Source organism: Rhipicephalus microplus, chromosome X (assembly GCF_043290135.1).
Source record: "Rhipicephalus microplus isolate Deutch F79 chromosome X, USDA_Rmic, whole genome shotgun sequence".
NCBI lineage: Eukaryota > Metazoa > Arthropoda > Arachnida > Ixodida > Ixodidae > Rhipicephalus > Rhipicephalus microplus.
The window spans coordinates 4,020,263-4,041,143 of NC_134710.1; the positions used below are offsets into that span (position 1 = coordinate 4,020,263).

A 20,881-nucleotide genomic window follows, 5' to 3' on the forward strand; every position below is an offset into this window, starting at 1 on the left:
GCGATGCTCCATGCGGGGAATGACCAGCCCGTCCAGGGAACAGCTTGCGTCGAGACGCGATGCTCGGCGCAACCATGACCGTTAGCCAGGCCACGTTCATCGCTGTGCCGAACGGCTGACCATGGAGACGCCTCGCCGAGATCCGCAATGCCCTCGGCAAGGAAAAGAACAGCAGGCCAGGCCGCGCCCAGAGATGCAGTACTCGTGCCGGCAACGTCACTCCAGCTGGTAGTTGGACGGCAGTAGCGTGGACGGCCGCGTTCCCTGGCCGGAACCTGGATCGCCTGCGTCCGACGCTTCGGCCCGCTGTCTTCTGTCTGCCGCTACTTCGGCTCGCCCCCAGCCACAAAGCTTACCGCCACGTAATGGTCACACGTGGCCCAATCGTGGCACGCCACCTCTATGGGCCATTACAGGTCATCAGCTGATTCGCTGACACTCACGCGCACATTACACACGCCTTGCCCCGCACTTCCGTCGTTGTCGTTTTCTTCACTCATCACATTATCCACAGAGCAACGGCTTGACAGAGCGACTCAACAAGAGCATCGCTGACATGTTATTCATGTACGTAGATGTCCAGCGTAAGACCTGGGACCAGCTGCTACCGTATGCCACGTTCGCGCACAATACTGCCATCCAGGAAACTACGCGATTCACGCCTTTCTGTCTTGTCTATGGACGTGAGGTCGAGACCGTGCTGGATGCGATGCTTCCACACAATTACGATGCTTTGATCACTCCTGACGCTGTGCAGCTTACCCAGTACGCCGAAGAAGCACACCAGTTAGCACGCCTACACATTACGCCCCAGCGGAGTACAAACGCATGCCGCTACAACACTCGCCATCGACAAGTTGAATACCATCCAGGCGACCAAGGTTGGGTGTGGACTCCAGTCCGACTCCAGGGATTATAAAAAAACTACTCAGTCGCTACTTCGGACCGTACAAAGTGTTGCGACGCGTGAGCGATGTGAACTACGAGGTAGTCCCTGACGGTGCATTCTCAGAAGTGTGGCAGCTTGGGCTAGTTGGTATGGCATGACGATAGTTACAGCGCGAGAACAAAACAACCACACAGAGACTAGAGCACTCGTGTCCTTCGTGTCCTTCTTGTCTCTGTGTCGTCGTTTTGTTCTCGTGCTATAACTGTCGTTGTGTCTTCTCGCCAAGGCCACGAAGGCACTTCTCGGACATTGTGCACGTAGTGCTACTGAAGCCGTACTTCACGCGGTAGTGCGACTGTGCTTGAACCTTATTGCTGTTTTTGTGTATGCGTGTATTTTCTGTTGGTTTGCCCCGATTTTGCCTTTGTACTTTCCGAGCATCAGAGTGATGCCCATTTTTTTTCTCAGAGGGGGAATAATGCCACTTGGCCGCTAGGTACGGCGAGCGGAAGCCATGGCTGCCCGCTAGAATGGAAGACGATGTTCTGGGGCAGCGCGCGCTCTGGCTAATTGTTGATTATTGAAGCAGCCATCTTGCCAGTTTTTGGTGGTCTCCCCGCCGGCTCAGTTCTTCCGAGTTGAAGAGCTTTTGTAGCACGTCACACTATGGGGACGCCGAGCAGATGACGCGTTGCGAATGTTGAGCAGTAATGCAGAAAACCACGGCAGAAAGATAGTCATTGTAAGGAGACGTCCACAGTGATGTTGCACCATCTATATTTTAATGAGCGAACCAGCTGCAGAAAATCATGCTTCGCTTGGTTCCCAAGGCACGTGGGATCTGACAAATATTTTGAACACGAAACCGTTTTATGCCGGGGTCCACCAAGACTAAGCTGACGTATTTAGGTCACGGAAATGAAAAGTACGCATGACCAGAAGACAGAAAAAGGTATCTCAACTGGAGTCTAACCCATCACATCTGGGTCGGAGACAACAGAAGCCGGGCAAGCTATCCCCTGCGTAGGGGCGTAGCCAGGGGGTGGCACACCAGGCGCATGCTTCCCTAGAAATTATTTTTCGCCATGGCACAGAGAAAAAAATGACCATTTTAAGACGATTCTCCTCCCGAAATCAAAAAGGTGCACACCCCCCCCCCCCCCGAAAAATGTCTGGCTACACACCTCCCATTGCACTATGGTCACATGCTTTGTAGGCTTTCAAAATATGAATTTCACAGCCAGCACTGTCATCTCAAAGCTTTCTTGGTAAAGAGAAGTGATGCATCGCGACCGTGACATCCATGATTAGTTCCATCAAGGCGTCGTTTCAAAGCGTTCGTCCCATTCAGCGCTTTTCGAGTGATTGTAGTGCAATTTCGTGAGCTTCTTACCACACCTACAGTTGGCGACCTTACCCCAAACGTCGGCGTCGCTCATAACACTCATTCCTACGAAATATTGCTCTGCTTCGCCCACCGGCTTGTCTTAGATTCAACTTGGTGTCCCCCATTGGCACTGGCTTCTCCAAAAGTCGTGGCATGCCAAAGGGAAGGCACGGTGCGCGTTGCGTTTTTCTTTGGTCGGAAGATGGGACAAAACACTTCTATTTAAACTCGCAATGCCAGAAAGTCTTTATTCCCACTAGGCTGGTGAACATCTCAAGCCCAGGACGTCATTAGTCAAAGCTGCCACCCGAGGCTGCTAGACCTGAGTTCGCCGTTTCTCGAGTACAGAGCTGTTGATCAGGTGTCATGGATTGCGTGCAGCCCCACGTAATAGACTGATCCGAAGAATAGAGTGTTGAAACAACACATTTATGAAGATAATGAACAGTACGCTAATAATTAAAAGTGTACAAATTAAAAAACAATAGCTGTAAAACCGAGCATGCAGAGACTATACTCGTGACACCGATGCCAAACGATTTTTTGTTTCTCCTAGCCATATAGAGTTAAATCCAGGGCCCAATACTACACAGTTTGGTCGCCTGATACAAGGTCAAAATTCAATAATAAAAACGTGGACGGCAATGGAGAAAAAGTTCTCAGCCAAAATCGAAGAACTTAAGGTCCGTATTGTGTCACTAGAGGAACAAATCTCGGGAGTGGACGACATACGCTCAGAAATAGTGAACGTTGAGGCACAGCAAAATCGGCATCAGACAGCTATGATGGCTTTAGGTTCGGAAATCGACGATCTTGAGGATCGTCGAAGGCGGGACAATTTAATTTTTTTGTTCTAGCTGATACGAGTGTGTGCGAGAACGTGAGTGAACTTGTGTTGAGTGTGGGCACTACAAAAGTTGGTCTCAATACAGTTGGACTTGAACGTGCTCATAGGATAGCAACTTATCAAGCAGATAAAACACGCCCAATTATCGCCAAGTTTTTTTCTTATAAGGAACATCAGCATGTACTAACGAATGCATGTAAGTTAAAAGGCACTAACTTTAGCATTTCGGAGGATTTTTCTCATGTTGTGAGCGATAAAACAAGTACATTGTGGAACTTCTCCAAGCAGGATAGGCAAGATGGTAACAGAGTAGGGCTAAAGTTTGACATTTTGCACATGGGTAATAGTCTTTTGCAAGTTGATAGCACGACCAACGAAGTAAAGCAGACGTGACCGTCACCAAATGCTGGGGTTAACGAGGACCTCAGTGTTTTGGTGGTGAACTGCAGGAGCATCAAAAATAAAGCAGATACCTTTATTCTCCTTGTAAGATTAGCATAACCAACAATAGTTATTGTTACCGAGTCGTTGCTTGACCCCATGGTTTTAAATTCGGAAGTTTTTCTAGCTGGCTCTGTTTCAGGCGTGATCATGACTGCGAAAAATCAGGATTGTGTACTTCAAATATAAAAAGGGCAATCTCGGGTTGCTTGGTTGGAGCTTAGACAGGGCAGCTTTCAACGTTTCGCTGAAAAGGCTAAACGTACTTGCTTTGTTAATGTTGGCGAAAATCTTGTCGGGGACCCCAAAGAATTCCGGAAATTTGTTAGGTATAACGATAAAAATGATACTTCCGTTCCTCTCTTTAGGAACTCCGAAACCATAGTTGATGATGACAAAGACAAAGTGCAACTATTTAGTATTTTTTTCTAGTCAGTGTTCCGACCGAAACTCTCACAAATTAATAACGTTTGTTAACGCAATCGGATTGACATTAACGCAATGCCTGAGGTATTATTCGGTGTAGATGGTTTCTGTAAGTTAATACAGAAAATGATGCCGTCCGGTGCATGCGGTCCGGATGATGTTCCGGCAGCTATTGTTAGAATCGTTCTGTGTTTAAATGTCCTCGTTTATTTGAAAAATGGTTACCTGAGGCTTCATTACCACACGATTGGAAGCTGGCACGTTTTGTACCAATTAGGAATGGTCAATCGAAAAATGCCGTTGAAAACTACAGGCTGGTGTCCTTGACAAGTATAACATGTAAACTAATAGAGCACGTAATTTATACTTCAATCGTGTCACATTTAGGGAAAAACAACCTTCTAAGCTTTCTATACTTCAATCGTGTCACATTTAGTGAAAAACAACCTTCTAAGCTTTGGTCAGCATGGTTTTGACAAGGTTTTTGATGCTCCACCTAACTAGTTAGGTTTTTTAACTATGTGTCTTCAGCGATAGATAACACCCAAATAGTAGACTGCATATTCGTCGATTTTAGAAAAGCATTTCATGCAGTCGCGTGCGATCTTCTCATCTTAAAACTACAATCATACAAGTTAAATGATAGCGTTTCGCATAGGTTGCCGAGTATAATTGTGCATGGCGGCAGTCTGTCATGCTCAATGTTTTTTTTTTTATATGCTCCATTAACTTCAGGTGTTCCGCAGAGATCAGATCAGCGTTCTCTTTTGTTTTTGCTTTTTTATTAACGATATGGTAAATGACGTCAAATCTTCATTTAGAATGTTTGCAGATGACTGTGTGATTTATATATTTGGACATAAAGAGAGTGATATTACTTTACTGCAGGCTGATTTGGACACTATAGGATCATGGTGAGATAAATGGAAAATGTCCTTAAATATTCAAGGATGTGTTCACGTCAAATTTTCAAGGAAACACATATTTCAGTCTTGCACATATACGCCGTATAACATGGCCTTAAAGAAAGGTCAAGAATATAAATACTTAGGTATTTTATAACGTCTGATTTGATGTGAAAGAGACACAATCGGCACATTAAGAATAGACCAATACGTGCACTGGGTTTTCTTCTCCATAATTTCAGTCAGTTATCACAGAAATTAAAAGAGAAACTGTATTTCACGTACGTTCGCAGCATGCTTGATTGTGGTTGTGTTTTTTGGGATCCACACACAGCTGAATTCACGGAGCAGCTTGAAAGGGTGCAAAATAAGACGTTTTTTTTTTTTGTACTGAACAATTACAGAACATGAAGCATGACGGAAACCAAACGTAAGTTATCATGGCAGGCTTTATAAAATCGACGGAAAACTTCAGACTGAGCTGTTTTCCCGCTCTATACCATTCTGAAACTGGCACTGAGAGAGAAAAGTATAATAAGTTACCCACTTACATCTCGTCAAGGCGTGACCATGCACTGAAAGTTCGCGAATCCCCTTTTAAGAGTGACGTCTTCTGGTATTCATTTTTCGACAAGCCACTAGGGAATGAAATGCCCTATCGCCTGACATTGTAAATATTTTGGACAACGATGTATTTTGCCGTGGTTAGTGAGTGTGTTAACTTTGTATATTTTTTGTATGTAACTTTTCCACTGTAATGCCCAATAGTGTGATGCAGGAATGCAATAAAAAATAAATAAATAAATAAATAAATAAATAGATAAATAAATAAATAAATAAATAAATAAATAAATAAGTAAATAAATAAATAAATACATAAATAAATAAATAAATAAATAAATAAATAAATAAATAAATAAATAGGTTTCAGGCGGTTTCAGGAATACAGCTTTGGCCGTAAAAGCCATGTAGACATCAGATTTTTTCACTTGCACTGTATACTTTCCCCTCATGACATTCCACGGTTTCGCATTCATTCGCCCTCATCCACATCGCGTCGTCTGCTCGGCATCTCCCGGCATCTAGTCGCACGCATATAGAGAGCAGAAGGTACTTCTGTGCTGCCGGAGGACAATTCTGTGCTGCCGGCAGCACAGAAGTATCTTCTGCTCTCTATATGCGTGCGACTAGATGCCGGGAGATGCCGAGCAGACGACGCGACGTGGATGAGTATGTGTGTAGAGGCTAATAAGCCTTTCTAGTGGCTAACGGGGACTCGTAGCCTTGACAGGGCTGAAAGGAACTTCCGATATGTAGTATAGGTTGCATTCTATAGAGTTTTTTCAGCCGAATTCCGTCAAGTAACATGATACCGGTCTCCAACTGTACTCAAAAGTAAAATTTGAGGTTGATTTGTGTACATATAGGCCCCAATTTTCAAAATAGGCATTTACAGGCAAATATGGAAATTGAGGCAAAGGCATCATCAAAAATAGCCATCTAGGAGCATCATAGAAACACTATACAAGCCCTTATTAACTTCTAATTCGTGATCATATATCAAAGTGACACAATAGGAAGGAAGGAAGTGCAGTAAGAAAGAAGGCAGGGAGTTTTACCAGGCATATGCCTTGTTTGCTACCCTACGTTGAGGAAAGGGGAAATGGCGAAGAAAAAAATCACAGCATATCCGTGGACTGAAAGATGATGAGTGGGGTGAAGCGTCCGTCTGTCCGTTCGCGCATCCGTCCTTCCGGTGAACCGTAGGTTGATCGGTCCATCCGTGCGTCTGTCCATCTGTCTGTGTACCTGTATGTAGATCCGTCTAGTGAACACTCCAAGTATCGCCATATCGCCTCTTTTCATCAGATATTGATTATATACAAGTACTGCCACCAAGCGGACATTCCAAGAACTAAACTCCCCTGTGCACAAGCCCGAGAGAAATGGTTACCACAGAGGACGATCGGGAGACGCCTTAAGGACCTTGGCCCCTAAAATGAACAAAACAATACACATTTGCCCCTAATCAGGTTTCTATGTTTGACCATCGTTTACAAGTCAAAAAAAAAAAAAAAACGCTCCGGTGCCAACTGCCTGTATCGTGTCTCTAGCGACCCACTGCTGCCTGACGGCCAGGATTCTGGCATATTCTTGCGAACGATAAGTGCCGACGACTTTGCTCAACGATAGCTAGTCGACCCGGAACTTGAAAGCCGAATAGAATGTCTTGAGAGTAGAACCGCTGTTGTTCCGAAAGTATTCAAGCAGACATTCGCGTTGTTTTTCCTGCGAAACGGCGTTCTCCAAAAGTACTTTTCTGTGGTGCCTTCAGCAGTGCGACCAGAAGTTCTCCAGGCTCTGCGTGACGATCCGACGGCTGCACCCTTCGGTGTTGTCAGTATGCTCGTTAGGATACTACAAAAGTTATACTGGTCATACCTCACTGCTGATGCCACTCACTCAGTGAAGACCTCCCGGGACTGTCAGCGACCGCAAGACACCGCTGACAAGGCCAGCAGAACATTTGCCGCCCATCGAACCATTTCGCCGACCATTTCAGGAAATCGGTATGGAGTTGCCGAGGCCGTCGTTTGTAGGAAACGAAGACTACGACGTAGCTGCAGACTACATTGCCCACTACGCCGAAGCGAAAGCGCTGCTTACAGGCAGTGCCACCGAGATATCCAAGTTCTTCATTGAAGACATTGTCCTTCGTCATGGCGCCCCAAAGGTTCTCAATCCCCGCAGAGGTACGGTCTTTACCGGGTACCTAATTCACGCAATCTCGAGATACAGCCACACAAGCCCTTGCGGGACAACTGCCTACCAACCCCCCCTCCCCGAGCAATGGCTTCCCCGTGCGTTTACACATGACCATCACTGACATGCTGGCAAATACGATCACGTAGAGCACAAGACGTGCGATACAATCCTTTCATAGTAGCTTCTGCACACAACACATCCACCCAATAAACGAACATGACGTCATATAAATTGGTCGACGCAAGGAATCCGGCAACGATACTCGACGCCATGCTGCTTATTGTGACCGATGCAGAAAACTTTGACGTGAGTGCTTACCTCAAGTGCACAGAACAAGCCCGAAAATTTCGCCTGCTCACGCATCAAGAATCAGCACTCGACTGACAACCGCCGCTACAATTTTCGACTACGCTTCGCAGAATTCCAGCCTGGCGTCCGCGTTTGGGTGTGGACGCTTAGAGAACGCCGTGAACTATAGTGAAAAACACCTTCAACGATACTTTAGGCAATACATGGTGCTTCAACGTATAGGCGTTCTAGATTGTGAGGATATCCCGGATGGCATTATGAACTTTCAACTATGCCGTGTGTGGCCCGAAGTTGTGCATGTCGTGCGTCTCAAGATGTTTTACGCGCGTTAGAGAACCTGATGACTGTTTTGGTTATTGTACTTTCTTGCCTGCATTTATTTTTTATTGTATGATTTTGCTTTGTTGTTGCAGCTTCATCTTCTGCCCCGCCATGGTAGTCTAGTGGGTAAGGTACTCGGCGGCTGACCCACAGGTCACAAGATCGAATCCCGGCTGCGGCGGCTGCATTTCCGGTGGAGGTGGAAATGCTGTAGGCCTGTGTGCTCAAATTTGGGAGCACGTTAAGAAACCCCAGGTTAAGAAACCCCAGAGCCCTCCACTACGTCGTCTCTCATAATCATATCGTGCTTTTGAGACGTTAAACTCCACATATAAATCAATCAATCATTTTCATCTTCTTATAAAGCATCAGGACGATGCCTTTTAAGAGGGGGGCAATACCGCACTCCCTTTTCAGATGTTATTTTGCCAACCTATTGCACCTATCGATACTGCCTTGTACCGCGCTTGGAAGTGTGAGAGCATTCCGGAATATTTTAGGGTTATCATGTAGGCTTTAGCCACGGTGCAAGAATACTTTAGGTGAGTGAACGCCGAAACTATCCGATGCCTGATAATGTTCTGCTTCGCTAGCAGCCTGGGAGATGGCGCTACATATTTTTCCCTGGCTTCCCCTCCCCCTTTCTCGGTGAAGAAAAGCCCCGCAATGTAGAAAAATAGCGGTGCTCATTTATCGTCGCCACAACACCTTCGCCGCACCATCAACCTCCACCCTTATCACCCCCTCTTTCGCGGCGCTGCTTTATGCGTGTCGCATGGTTGATATCGCACAATTACCCGGTTTTCTCAGATTTGGAAGCCGTCGCGCACGTGCCGGTTGTGTTTGTGGAATTTGCCGGCAGCCTGCCACGGTCCTCAGTCTGGCGAGCCATCTATCGGCACGCCGCAAACGAGAACATAATCGGTCCCTCACTCCCAAGCGCTCGCTTCGCGGCGTTCACTCACCTAAAGTATTCTGTCACCGTTACTTTAGCGCGCACACTGAACGCCAACAGCTGAGTTTATAGTCAACGAAACGCAGCCCTCAGCGACAACGCTGGAATGTTCGATGCTGCTTGTATAAAGCAGTTGCACCCCCACGAGGATCAGATTTACGAAGATCAACGCTCTGTTCGCTGATGTCAGTGTAGAGCGTGCATTGCTTGCTGTAATTTTAAGTTTCCAGTTCTCGACAACAAGTTCTGCCAAAAAAAGTGTTTCTCTTTGGACACGCCGACTGCTGTCTTTGTCAATGTCACGGCTCCTTGGCACTATTTGATTAAAGGACCCTGACAACAAATGTGGAAACTGGATATTCTTGTGCTGCTTGGGAGTTTTGCATGGGGGGCACTTGTGACCGATAATTAGTGACGTTGCCTATGAGATATTTTTGCGTTGGCTTTAGAGTAAGCGTGAGGGCTTGTCGAAGTATTTTTGTGGAATGGACATTTTCTGTGGTTTGACGTCAGAGGTGATGCAAGTATTATTGATTGATTTGTTGGGTTTAACGTCCCAAAACCACCATATGATTATGAGAGACGCCGTAGTGGAGCGCTCCGGAAATTTTGACCACCTGGGGTTCTTTAACGTGCACCCAAATCTGAGCACACGGGCCTACGACATTTCCGCCTCCATCGGAAATGCAGCCGCCGCAGCCGGGATTCGATCCCGCGATCTGCGGGTCAGCAGCCGAGTACCTTAGCCACTAGACCACCGCGGCGGGGCCATGCAAGTATTATGTCAACGTCTGAGAACACTTGCTTGCACCCTTCTCACTTTTTCGTCTAGCAGCCCCACCGTGGTGGTCTAGTGGCTAAGATACTCAGCTGCTGACCCACATCTCGCAGGATCAAATCCCGGCTGTGGCGGCTGCATTTCCGGTGGAGGTGGAAATGCTGTAGGCCCGTGTACTCAGATTTGGGTGCAACCCCAGGTGGTCGAAATTTTCCGAGTCCTCCACTACGGCGTCTCTCATAACGACATGTTGCACGGTTTTGGAACGTTAAACTTCACAAATCAATCATCAATATTCAGTCGGGCTGCTCGCAAGCTGGTTTTGGCTGCGTTCGGCTTTTATTTTGTTCTGAGGTACACACCCTCGAAGCACCCACATTGTTCACTCTTTTCGTTTAGCAGCGTCACCGAAGCTGGAGCGCATGTAGTCTGAGGAGCTGCCCCGCTGTGGTCGCAAGTTTTTATGGTATTTAGGCGGACGTTTTAAACTGACGTGAAATCGTTCTGAGTTAAGAATTCTAGCATTGATTATACAATGCGTTGGAGTATTTGCAATACAATTTTGGCGTTACTAGGTACACAGCTACAAATTACATGTAAAAATCTGCCGCAAAGAAAACTTTTGCTCTCAAGGGTCTTTTAAGGGCCCGCAAATGCACTGTTTTCGTTATCACTTAATGTGGGCCTTCATATATCTCATCTGTTGTGCATTCTGCATCGGAAAAATGCTAGGCCTGCGCGGAGCGCGCAGCACTGTCACAAAAAAAGCTCGAAGACCGGCCTTTCAGGGCCTTAGCATTACTTTATTAACTGCTGCAAGCATACTTGCTGGTTACCTACTACGCCATAAATAATCGTAACTTTTGTGTAGTAGGCTGGCATTCACTATGCTATCCATCATTCTTCAGAGAAGCTTGGTACTCGCTACAGACTCACTTGGAATATTGTGCAACATTTTTTGCAGTAGGTAACGACGATGGTATTCAAGCCCTGGTTGTAATCCTATTGTGTCTATGGTGTTTTTTTATTTATCGAGTTTGTTTCTTTTTTTATATCGGACAGCTATAGCGCCACACGTGATCTGTGTTCTGATCCTATAACAGCTTTCACTGTAAAAAATGTGATCTAAACTGCGTGCGCAATGCGAATATTGCTCCACTTACGTGAGAACCAGCGATCTCGCTGGGACAAGCCATGCTGATCCATGGCTGTACTCGCCGGTGTAGCATTGTGAAGGTCTTCTGGCATGAAATTCTCGGTGTGAAAGCAATCGCGATATTGAAGGTATGCAGCAGCGTGGGCCTCTGGGATCATTGAAAAAATATAGGTGCGCACATAGCAATGCAGCCGCCATAGTAGGGAGTCGTGATCTGGTGCAGGGCTCCGGAGCCGGTTTTGCTGTCTTTTTTTCGGCTCAGATATCCCAATTGAAAGTAACAAAACGATTGTGCCTACATGATTCACCATCATCATATGAAAAAGTATACTAGAAACGTTAACTCTCGGTGAAACGACTCTATAATTATGAAGCACCCCGTAGCGGATAGCTTCGGATATTTTGACAACCTGGTGTTTTTTGACGGGCACCAAAATATAAGTACGCGGCTTTCTAGCACTGCACAAAACAGATGCTCCTCTTCTCGTATAGGTGAAACAACAGTGAGCGGAGTATGGGACAGACAGTGGAGTTAGCTTGCACTACTGAAAGTACTATGCGCAAACCCTGACAAAACCCTGTCGATATTGTTTCCAAGTTTTGATTTCCTCTGCGAGCACATTTTTCTACGCTTTGATAGACGAAGCCACAAGCATCGTCGGAGCGGGCGATGATTATGGAGGCCTCCGTACGAGCGCGGAAAGCATCGCGCGGGAGCAAGAAGGGAATTTCACCAGAAACTTTTTGACAATGAAAGCAACAAGCGGGTGCGACCCCGTTTTCGCAGCGGCGGGGAAAGAATGGTTCAAGAGGCGGAAAGGGAGGCATCTTATCTTCCGCCCTTATTGAGGACAGCGGAAAGAGAAGGAGGAGGATAGCGGCCTCCTTTCGCGGCACCACTATTTAGGGCGCTGGCACATGCCCGGTGACCTCGGGCAAGCCATGGAGCGCCACGCCACCAAGGTGGGTGCTTTTCCCTTGAAATCTTAATCTATGGCATCAATGTAGCGTAAAACCGACTTGTTGGCAGGCTCCGGTTTTCGCGTACCTACTCATTCAAACTAACCCCAGGCCAAGACGGAGCCGACGTTTCGACCAACTCGCGTTTCAAGAAAACTTCTCGCAGTGCTGGATCCAGGGACATGACAAGAGAAATTAGGGTGAAGTTGGTAGCTCCACTCACGTACGCACCGGTGCGAGCTCTCCGCACGCGCACAAGCCGACCTTGAATGACACGGCTGGATAAGCGCCTAGAATACAGGGTTGAGCCTTTAATTGAGGGCTTTAGTTAAGGCTTATATAGACCGACGATCTCTTCTGTGGCATCTCTTGAATGTTGAGAGGACATTGGTACTTTTCTTACGAAGCCTGTGGACTGCGCGTTTTCATATTTGTCCTTAAATTAGAGACATCTGTAGGCCCTGTTCGCACCTGCATTGTGTCGCTCTCGGAGATCAACGAGTTAGCTTCGGCTGCGGATTGGTCATCAACACTGCTAGCATTAAATGGTGAGCCAAAGGCACCTTAGAGCAAGTAATCTATCTATCTATCTATCTATCTATCTATCTATCTATCTATCTATCTATCTATCTATCTATCTATCTATCTATCTATCTATCTATCTATCTATCTATCTATCTATCTATCTATCTATCTATCTATCTATCTATCTATCTATCTATCTATCTATCTATCTATCTATCTATCTATCTACATGGGGGTTGGGATAGGAGGTTGGGGGTTAGATATTTTTGACAGGTTGGCAGTTAGATTGAGTATCTAACCACCAACCTGTTATTATAAGTACGTGTCTTTGCCTTTCACTTGTGTGTTTTGTTCTGAGAATGAACCTCAGTTGCTAGACAGCGCCTGTCCCTGCTCTCTTAATTCATGTTCGTGTTTTTTTTTTCGCCCAAATTCCCACTCACAATGCATTACCAACTCGTCCAGTGCTCGGTTCTTCCATGTAATATAAAACAAAGTAGCTTTGTACAAGTGTACATGTTATCGCGCGTCAGAAAATGTGATTATCATAACGACTTTGTCGTTTAAGGCTGGCCATTCATTACAAAAACGCCCACGCCACTGCACGTGTTTCCATAAGACCACGTAGTGGGTGCACAGCAAGTTCCAAAAGGTTTTACGCGCACAGTTGCTCATCTCGTGTTTTGGGTCAACGGAACGTCGGAAGAAAAAATTGTTTTTAAGCATGAAATGTAGGCGTCGCTGTTCTCACTTTTACGAGCAAATGCCCATACGTAGCGAGTCGCATGATCAATAACCAAGTGTATAAACCTTTTTGACGAGCCATATCCAGAAAATCCTCCAATGGTGTCTATTGCAAAGAGGTCGAAGGGCTCTTCAGCTGGAGGCAGTGATTCAAGCGTCCCAAACATTTTTGTTTTCGTCTTATTGCATCTCTGGCATGTATCACAATGCCGAATGTAAGTGGAAACATCGGTTACCATATGCGTTACCTTGCGTTCTCATGCCTCGCAGCACATGCGCATAAACTTTCTTTATGACGTTCCCAATTTGTAACTGAATGTTTACGCGACCCAAAGTTCGAATGCTTGATGCAACTTGCTTGACCATGATGCTGGAGTCTCTCATCAACTCAAGTTTTAGCTGTTTGTACACATCCTCGCTGATACAAGTAATTGTTGCTCCTGTATCGAGAATTGCATTTACTGGCTTTCCGTTGATGAGAGCACTGAAGTGTATTAATGAAACTCTCGGTGGCCCTCCTCGTTTCCCCGTTCAGTATCAATAGCGGACACATTGCCGCGGCGCGGGCATTCGTTGTGCCAGTGAAACTGTCGTGAGAAACCAGCAGCTGAGCAATATCTACATTTGTTTTGCGGGGCACGCGATCGAGGAGTTATTGTTGGCTGCTGCGGTCTGCTGAAGAGACGTGGAGCTCTTTATGCGATACTAGCGTTATGAGTAAAGGAAAATCCTCTCACCCGTTTTAAAGATGTCTCGACCCGTTGAGCAGCGGTGAGCCACTCTAATGACGAGTTGAAAGACAGTCCGGTGAGCGCCAGTTCCACATCAGGAGGAACACCATCAGTCAGTCCAGAAATGATGTGGCACTCTTTCAGGTCAGCCAAGGAACCCAGTCGCTTTTTCTCGTCGTAGTAGTTCTTGATGGTCTGCCCTCCTTTCATTCGGTAGTGAATGAAGAGACGGAAGGCATCTCCGTCAGTCGTAGCAAAGCAGGCTTGCATGTCACGCTTGATACCATCCCAAGTTGTCTCGCCGTTGCCGAAAATCTCTGCCAGGTACCACTTGAACGCTTCCCCTTCAATGTATTCGTTGAAGTGACTGACCCGATCGCGGTGAGTCCATGACGCCTCGGCTGCCTTCATGTCGAAAAGAAGAAGCCACTTGTCGATGGGGACGTCTTCTGGTGTTCCCTTGAACTTCTGTATGTTGAGTGGAGGCTTTGGCTTAGCCATGGCACGTTGATGAGGTTGATCCTGTCGACTTGTGTGACGCTACAAAATGGAGACACGTCGTGGTCCAGATGCCATGCGTTTATTCTAATGCACGTGCACTTCCTCTTCGTCGGCTTCTCCTACCTTGTTAATGCGTCACACACACACACACACACACACACACACACACACACACACACACACACACACACACACACACACACACACACACACACGCACACGCACACACACACACACACACACACACACACACGTACACACACACATATGTATATATATATATAGGTACAACTGACGTATGAACACCACCGCTCCCCCAAAAAATAAATTTAAGAAACCTATAACTAATAAATGTAAACTAATTTTACTTAACTTTATTAGTTGTCCGAGAACTACCAATCGGTCATTTAGTGGAATGGGGATAAATGCATAACTCGGAAACCAAGTTGTCGAAAAGAAAACAAGTGATGAGCCCGCGAGTAGAATGCTCCAAAAGCTGAAACAGTCGCTTTAGAAGTTCCTCTTAAATTTCTTGTGAACTGAGGAACCTAAACTGTGAGCCCCTCCCCCTCCTTCACGTTTAGTGAGTACCCCCTTTGCTGAGGACGCAGCACCGTCTGTCCTCACTCACTAAATTTCATGCTGAACGGTTGCTTCGCCAGTTATTTCCGATGCCAGCGTAGCTCTCGCCTCTCGGCCCACCGCGCATGGCCTCCTCACGTCGTGTGGCTCTCAATGAGTTGTGACCCGTTTTCGGACTCCTTCGACCATGTCCCCATCGTTACTATTTCTTCTCTCTTCTTTCTGTCACTCCTGCGCAGCGATTGATCTATAGAGTCAATATACTGAGTCTTGAAAATGCTGTAGGCCCATGTGCTCAGATTTGGGCGCACGTTAAAGAACCCCAGGTGGTCTGAACTTCCGGAGCCCTCCACTACGGCGTCTCGTAATCATATGGTAGTTTTGGGACGTAAAACCCCACGTATCCATCAAATCATTCAAATGCGAAAAATTTCTTCGCGAACTTCGGCAGTTTTGAGGGTATCTATCTATCTAGCCGCTTACGTTCGGGTGCCCTCGTGGTCACGCTCTTGGCGTGAACCAAAGTTAGCATGGGAGGGTAAAATAGTTTGACGAATATGACGCGCTGGTCAAGGCGTGAATAATGTCACAATCCTGCCGCGCACATAGCCAAACACTTCCCACCAGACAGTGGCACATACCCACAGGTGGGTATGTCCAGCTGTTATGCGGGTATGAGTCACAGGTGATTGACACTTAATATCTACCCAGGGGTGACGAAAACACACATGGGCAATTTTAACGCACGAGTGTTGATTCATTGATATGTGAGGTTTCACATCCCAAAACCACCATATGTTTATGAGAGACGCCATAGTGGAGGGCTCCGGCAATTTCGACCACCTTGTGTTCTTTAACGTGCACCCAAATCTGAGCACAAGGGCCTACAACATTTCCGCCTCCATCGGAAATGCAGCCGCTGCAGCCAGGATTCGATCCCTCGACATGCGGGTCAGCAGCCGTGTACCTTAGCCACTAGACCACCGCGTCGGGGCATTAACACGCTTGCGTTAACAAATACCCGACATCGGTAGCGTCGACCCGACGAATGTAAAGAATAAACGTCAGGGTCCCAGTTGGAATCAAACCAAAGCATTCTGCGTGGCAATGAAGCATTTTTCCACAGAGCTGCGCCAGCTCTCAGAACTACTTTTCAAGCAGACGCTAATCTTCGTGAGACGACAATAGTGGTTCCAATGCTCTCTACACAATTTTATAAACATTACATAAGCATTCCTTCAATACAACCGTCACGTCGGGTTAAGCTCAATTGTGGTTAGTTGCCATGCGCCGAAGTCGATTTATGAAGCTGTGTCCAGGGCCAGCATCCTCGCGAGCATCAACGCTTCATGTAAGCTTCAGGTGTTGCTAATACGCATATTTTAATTGACATTATTGCGCAAGCGCAAACAACTGGTTATATAAACATCCGCAACTGTTCAATATATGCCCCGCCATGGTGGTCTAGTGGCTGAAGTACTCGGCTGCTGAGCCGTAGGTCGCGGAATCGAATCCCAGTTGCAACGGCTGCATTTTCGATGGAGGTGGAAATGGTGTAGGCCCTTCAGCTCAGATTTGGGTGTACGTTAAAGAACCCCGGATGGTTTACATTTCTGGAGCCCTCCACTACGGCGTCTCTCATAATCATATGGTAGTTTGGGACGTTAAACCTTTCATATCAATGAATCTCTTCAACATATATCTGTGCGTGCAACATTTGTACGTATGTTTAGCGTCATTTGATGACGTGTGACTGAATAAAAAAATTGTGCAGTCACGTTCCTTCCGCATGCTTCGCACAACGTCAATTCTCATGTACATATGATTTGCCGAATTTTTTTCAACAAATTTGTCATTACGTTGTTTCTACAGTGGGGTACAACTTTAGGAGACAGATGCCCCGCTAAGATGACAAAAGCGCAGCAGCCGATTCGCTCCGTGACTAAAGAAATAGTGCTACTCAAGAAATTGTGACTGCAAGAGATTGTGCGATTCCGATAAGCAACATCCCTCACACAGACATCATGCCCGATATGAGAAGTGGCATAGAAAAAGAGTTCAATGCGGGTATATCTGGACTGAGACACTATTGTTCCCTGATTATTGTGGCGTGCTGAAAATGCTCATTCTTGCAGCTAGACGCTCAGCTATCTTATCACACTGCTGCCAACGATCGGTCGTTTGCGCAATGAGCTGGAAACAACGAAGGCAGCATATTCTTCGTCAGCAGGGTCACCGGCCGTGCGGCTCATGCCGTCACCTTAAGTGCGTGCCTATTGGCACAGGCTCGTGCATCCGCCTTTCAGGGGAAAACGGTGCTGCCTTCTAAAGTTGCACCCGACTGTAGGTGTTCACCTACTTTGCGCTAGGTGGGCAAGGTGTTCTTTTGAACGTCGTTGGGGTGGCCTACAGACTTGCTTCACAATTTAAGCGTCGTTGGTTTCGCATGTGCAACGCATTCCGTTTTATCTGCAACTCATAAACGTATGATAGCGTGCTCCTGTTTATTGCGCTGCTCGGTTGCACCAGTTGATATAGTTTCCAACGAACATTACTTTCATAATTCAGTAAACCACAGTCATCATTTCGGTAAAGGCTGAAATTTTCAGCTGCTCAGCCAGCCTTCAGAAAATACTTTTCGCGAAACAAAGTACTGCTCTAGAGAATCAAACACATGAGACGAGCAATTACAATGAGACTGAAAGGACAGTCCTGCCCTGCTCATGGATTTCACAATACCTAGTTTAGTTTTTTTGCGCAACTTCCTTGATTCACATCCAATGTGTGCGTATCCGGCAAATTACTTTAGAACTCCTCAGTCACTCATGTCAAAACAGTTTCAACATACCCACACGTAACATTTTAGACTTCTCATTTTTTAAAGAGAATAGTCTTTTCTTAGATACTTCCACGCAGAAATTTTGGTCTATCTGCATGTCTCTTGGCCATTGTCCAACGATTTATTCACCCGGCGACAGTTCAACGCCCACCCGTCTTGATCTGGCGGCTGCATTCATACTTGTGATTATTGTCAATCAAAAAAGCAACCATTACGCATATTTCAGGTGCAGCATCAACACATAATTAGTAGGCAGTGTGTTTCTTTATTTTTTAAATACACGGATAAGTAATTCTAAAAACCGCAGTGTTTATTACGCTGCGCTGACAATGCTGTGCTATCGGAAAATTGAGTGTTTCTTAAGCTTCGCTAAAACAACCTGGCGCGTCACCCTACTAGTAAAGCTCTGTCGTTTCTTCACATTACTGCCAGATGGCGTCTCACGCAGAGCCAGATCTTTTGCAGCAAAGCACGCCGACACGTGGCTCATTATTTCAATATCGATTCGCGCGTCTCTAGGAACCTATGTCCGCTTCTCAAGATTGTTGGCTGGTGGACTTGCTAATGTTGTTCGCTCATCCATTGGCCTGTTTCGCTCATGCTGTCTTACTGTACATGCTACTTCACTGCTGCGCATGCACTCATCTGCTTAACCAATTAAAACCTTATTCGCACCTCGACAAAACGGAAAATGTATCAACGAGCAGTATTACCAGAGCTATGTAACTATACGAACCTATATAGCTCCAATCGGACCAAAGACGGTGGTGACAAAAGGGAGTGGAGCGCCTTACTTCATCTAAATAAACGCGTTTCATTGCATGGCACACCATATATTGTGAACGCCCACTGCCTCCGATTATTTTTCTGGTAAAGAATCCCCATTCAGATCGGTTATCACACTTGACTGCTTTAATTAGCTTTGCTCAATAAACGATTACGGCGATCGGCTACTGACACATCGGTTCGATCTCGACTGTGGCGTTTCGATCGAGGCAATCTGCCAGAGGCTCACAAGCTGCGCGACGCCAGTGCGCGTTAAAGGGCCACTGAAGCGGTTGTGCATTCGCGAATTTATGCAGATTTAGCATCTGCGACCTCTTTTCCGCGCTTTTCGATTCAACAACGGCAGTATAAGTGAGCAAGGGAACGCCCCCCGGCACACGCCGGAGCGCTCAAGTGGGGTGGTGACGTCAGTGGAGGGATCGAGCCGGGTCGCCGGGGCCGCTCAGCTCATTAGCTTCGGAGTTGCGCCTCGTTTCTGCTGTGATATACTTCCTAATGAACCATCAGTTCTGCCACTCGTAAAGATTTCTCGCCATCGCACCGCACTCTTCTTCTGATTACATATTTTTGCCATCCGACATTCATTACTAGTGTTTCTGTGGCATCAAAATGGACTCGTGATACCGACTTACTACGTGGCATATGGCTACTGCATTACTTTTGGTCGCAATCAGGTCGCTTTTCACAAGTTTCCTCGTGAGCAGATGCAAACTTGGTCACTGCAGTTAAAAGCAAAGACTTCAACCTACGACGAAATTGTTGGGATTGATTAATTGATTGATTGATTTGTGGGGTTTAACGTCCCAAAACCACTATATGATTATGAGAGACGCCGTAGTGGAGGGCTCCGGAAATTTTGACCACCTGGGGTTCTTTAACGTGCACCCAAATCTGAGCACACGGGCCTCGACATTTCCGCCTCCATCGGAAATGCAGCCGCCGCAGCCGGGATTCGAACCCGCGACCTGCGGGTCAGCAGCCGAGTACCTTAGCCACTAGACCACCGCGGCGGGGCAAATTGTTGGGATTGACCATCAAGTGTGTGCGAGTGAACAGAGACGTATAGTTCCTTCAGTGTTGCCGCCTTCAAAAGGCCCTCACCGCCACCACAAGTGTCCGAATTCGCCGAAAGAAAAACAGAGGCAAGGCCTTAAGGCTAGTTATGTGTCATAGCAACGCATAGTTAGTTGGTGAGCACGCGCTTACCGCGACGCTCATTTCGAATCTCTATGGAACGCGGACGTTTACGCCGACACCTTTCATCGTAGTTTTGCTCGATCTCGGACCCAGTTGGACGCGATCTCCCTGTTGCAGCGACCGGTCGACTTCGCGCCTTAAAAGAATATTTATCACAGCCAGTCTTGATCGCCAACGTAAGTGATCGTGTAACACGGGCGCTTTATTTCGATTTCACTTCGACTAATATTTATCGATGAAAATTCATAAACATCGATGCAACAATCACTCATACGATCATCCAGACAACATTTATTTGTTACCGTAACATTCCGTCACAGCCGAATCCCACCACATGAAGGAAAATCTTAGTCCAAGCTGTGCGCGTAACAACGCTTGATCTAAAAAGGCTTCCTCGAACTCGACCATTGTATGCGTGACAGATTTGATAACAATAAATACTTGCAAGCGCATATTGTAAGTGAACGTACTGCTGGCACCGAAAGTGTTCATGCCCTACAGCTTTCTTGTTCAGAAGGTCGACCTGTACAACATCGTTCAGCTGCTTATAATCTGTACTGTACTGAATAGGGCTGGTCATGACAGTCCTGAGATTGAGTACAGTCCTGAGATTGATTGAGGCAGACGTGCTACATATCAATATATTGAAATCAAGGTGATAATGTTTTTACCACACTCAGCATACCACACTCGGCAGAAAAAAAAAAAGAAATGTGGAACTGCAAAATAATATGCAATCATGAATTTTCACGAAATTCTTGTTCTGTATGTATCCTTCTTTCCACATCTGGACGTAGGGCGTACATGGGCACCTGTGGCGAAACCACGTGTACACA

The 20,881-nt window shown here is 46.4% G+C and overlaps 1 protein-coding gene across 4 annotated transcripts in view; it reads left to right on the forward strand.

The window, feature by feature from the left end:
• Positions 1 to 20,881, forward strand: part of LOC119175625 (solute carrier family 15 member 1) — a 441,245-nt gene that overhangs the window by 165,219 nt on the left and 255,145 nt on the right. Inside the window, exon 1 of one of the 4 annotated variants that reach the window (XM_075881702.1) lies at positions 12,083 to 12,143. The exons of the other annotated variants lie outside the window; for them this stretch is intronic. Coding sequence (XP_075737817.1) covers positions 12,099 to 12,143 — 45 coding nt within the window. The 5' untranslated portion in view covers positions 12,083 to 12,098. Of the gene's footprint in view, positions 1 to 12,082; positions 12,144 to 20,881 lie in introns of those variants that run through there. 4 annotated transcript variants of the gene reach the window in all.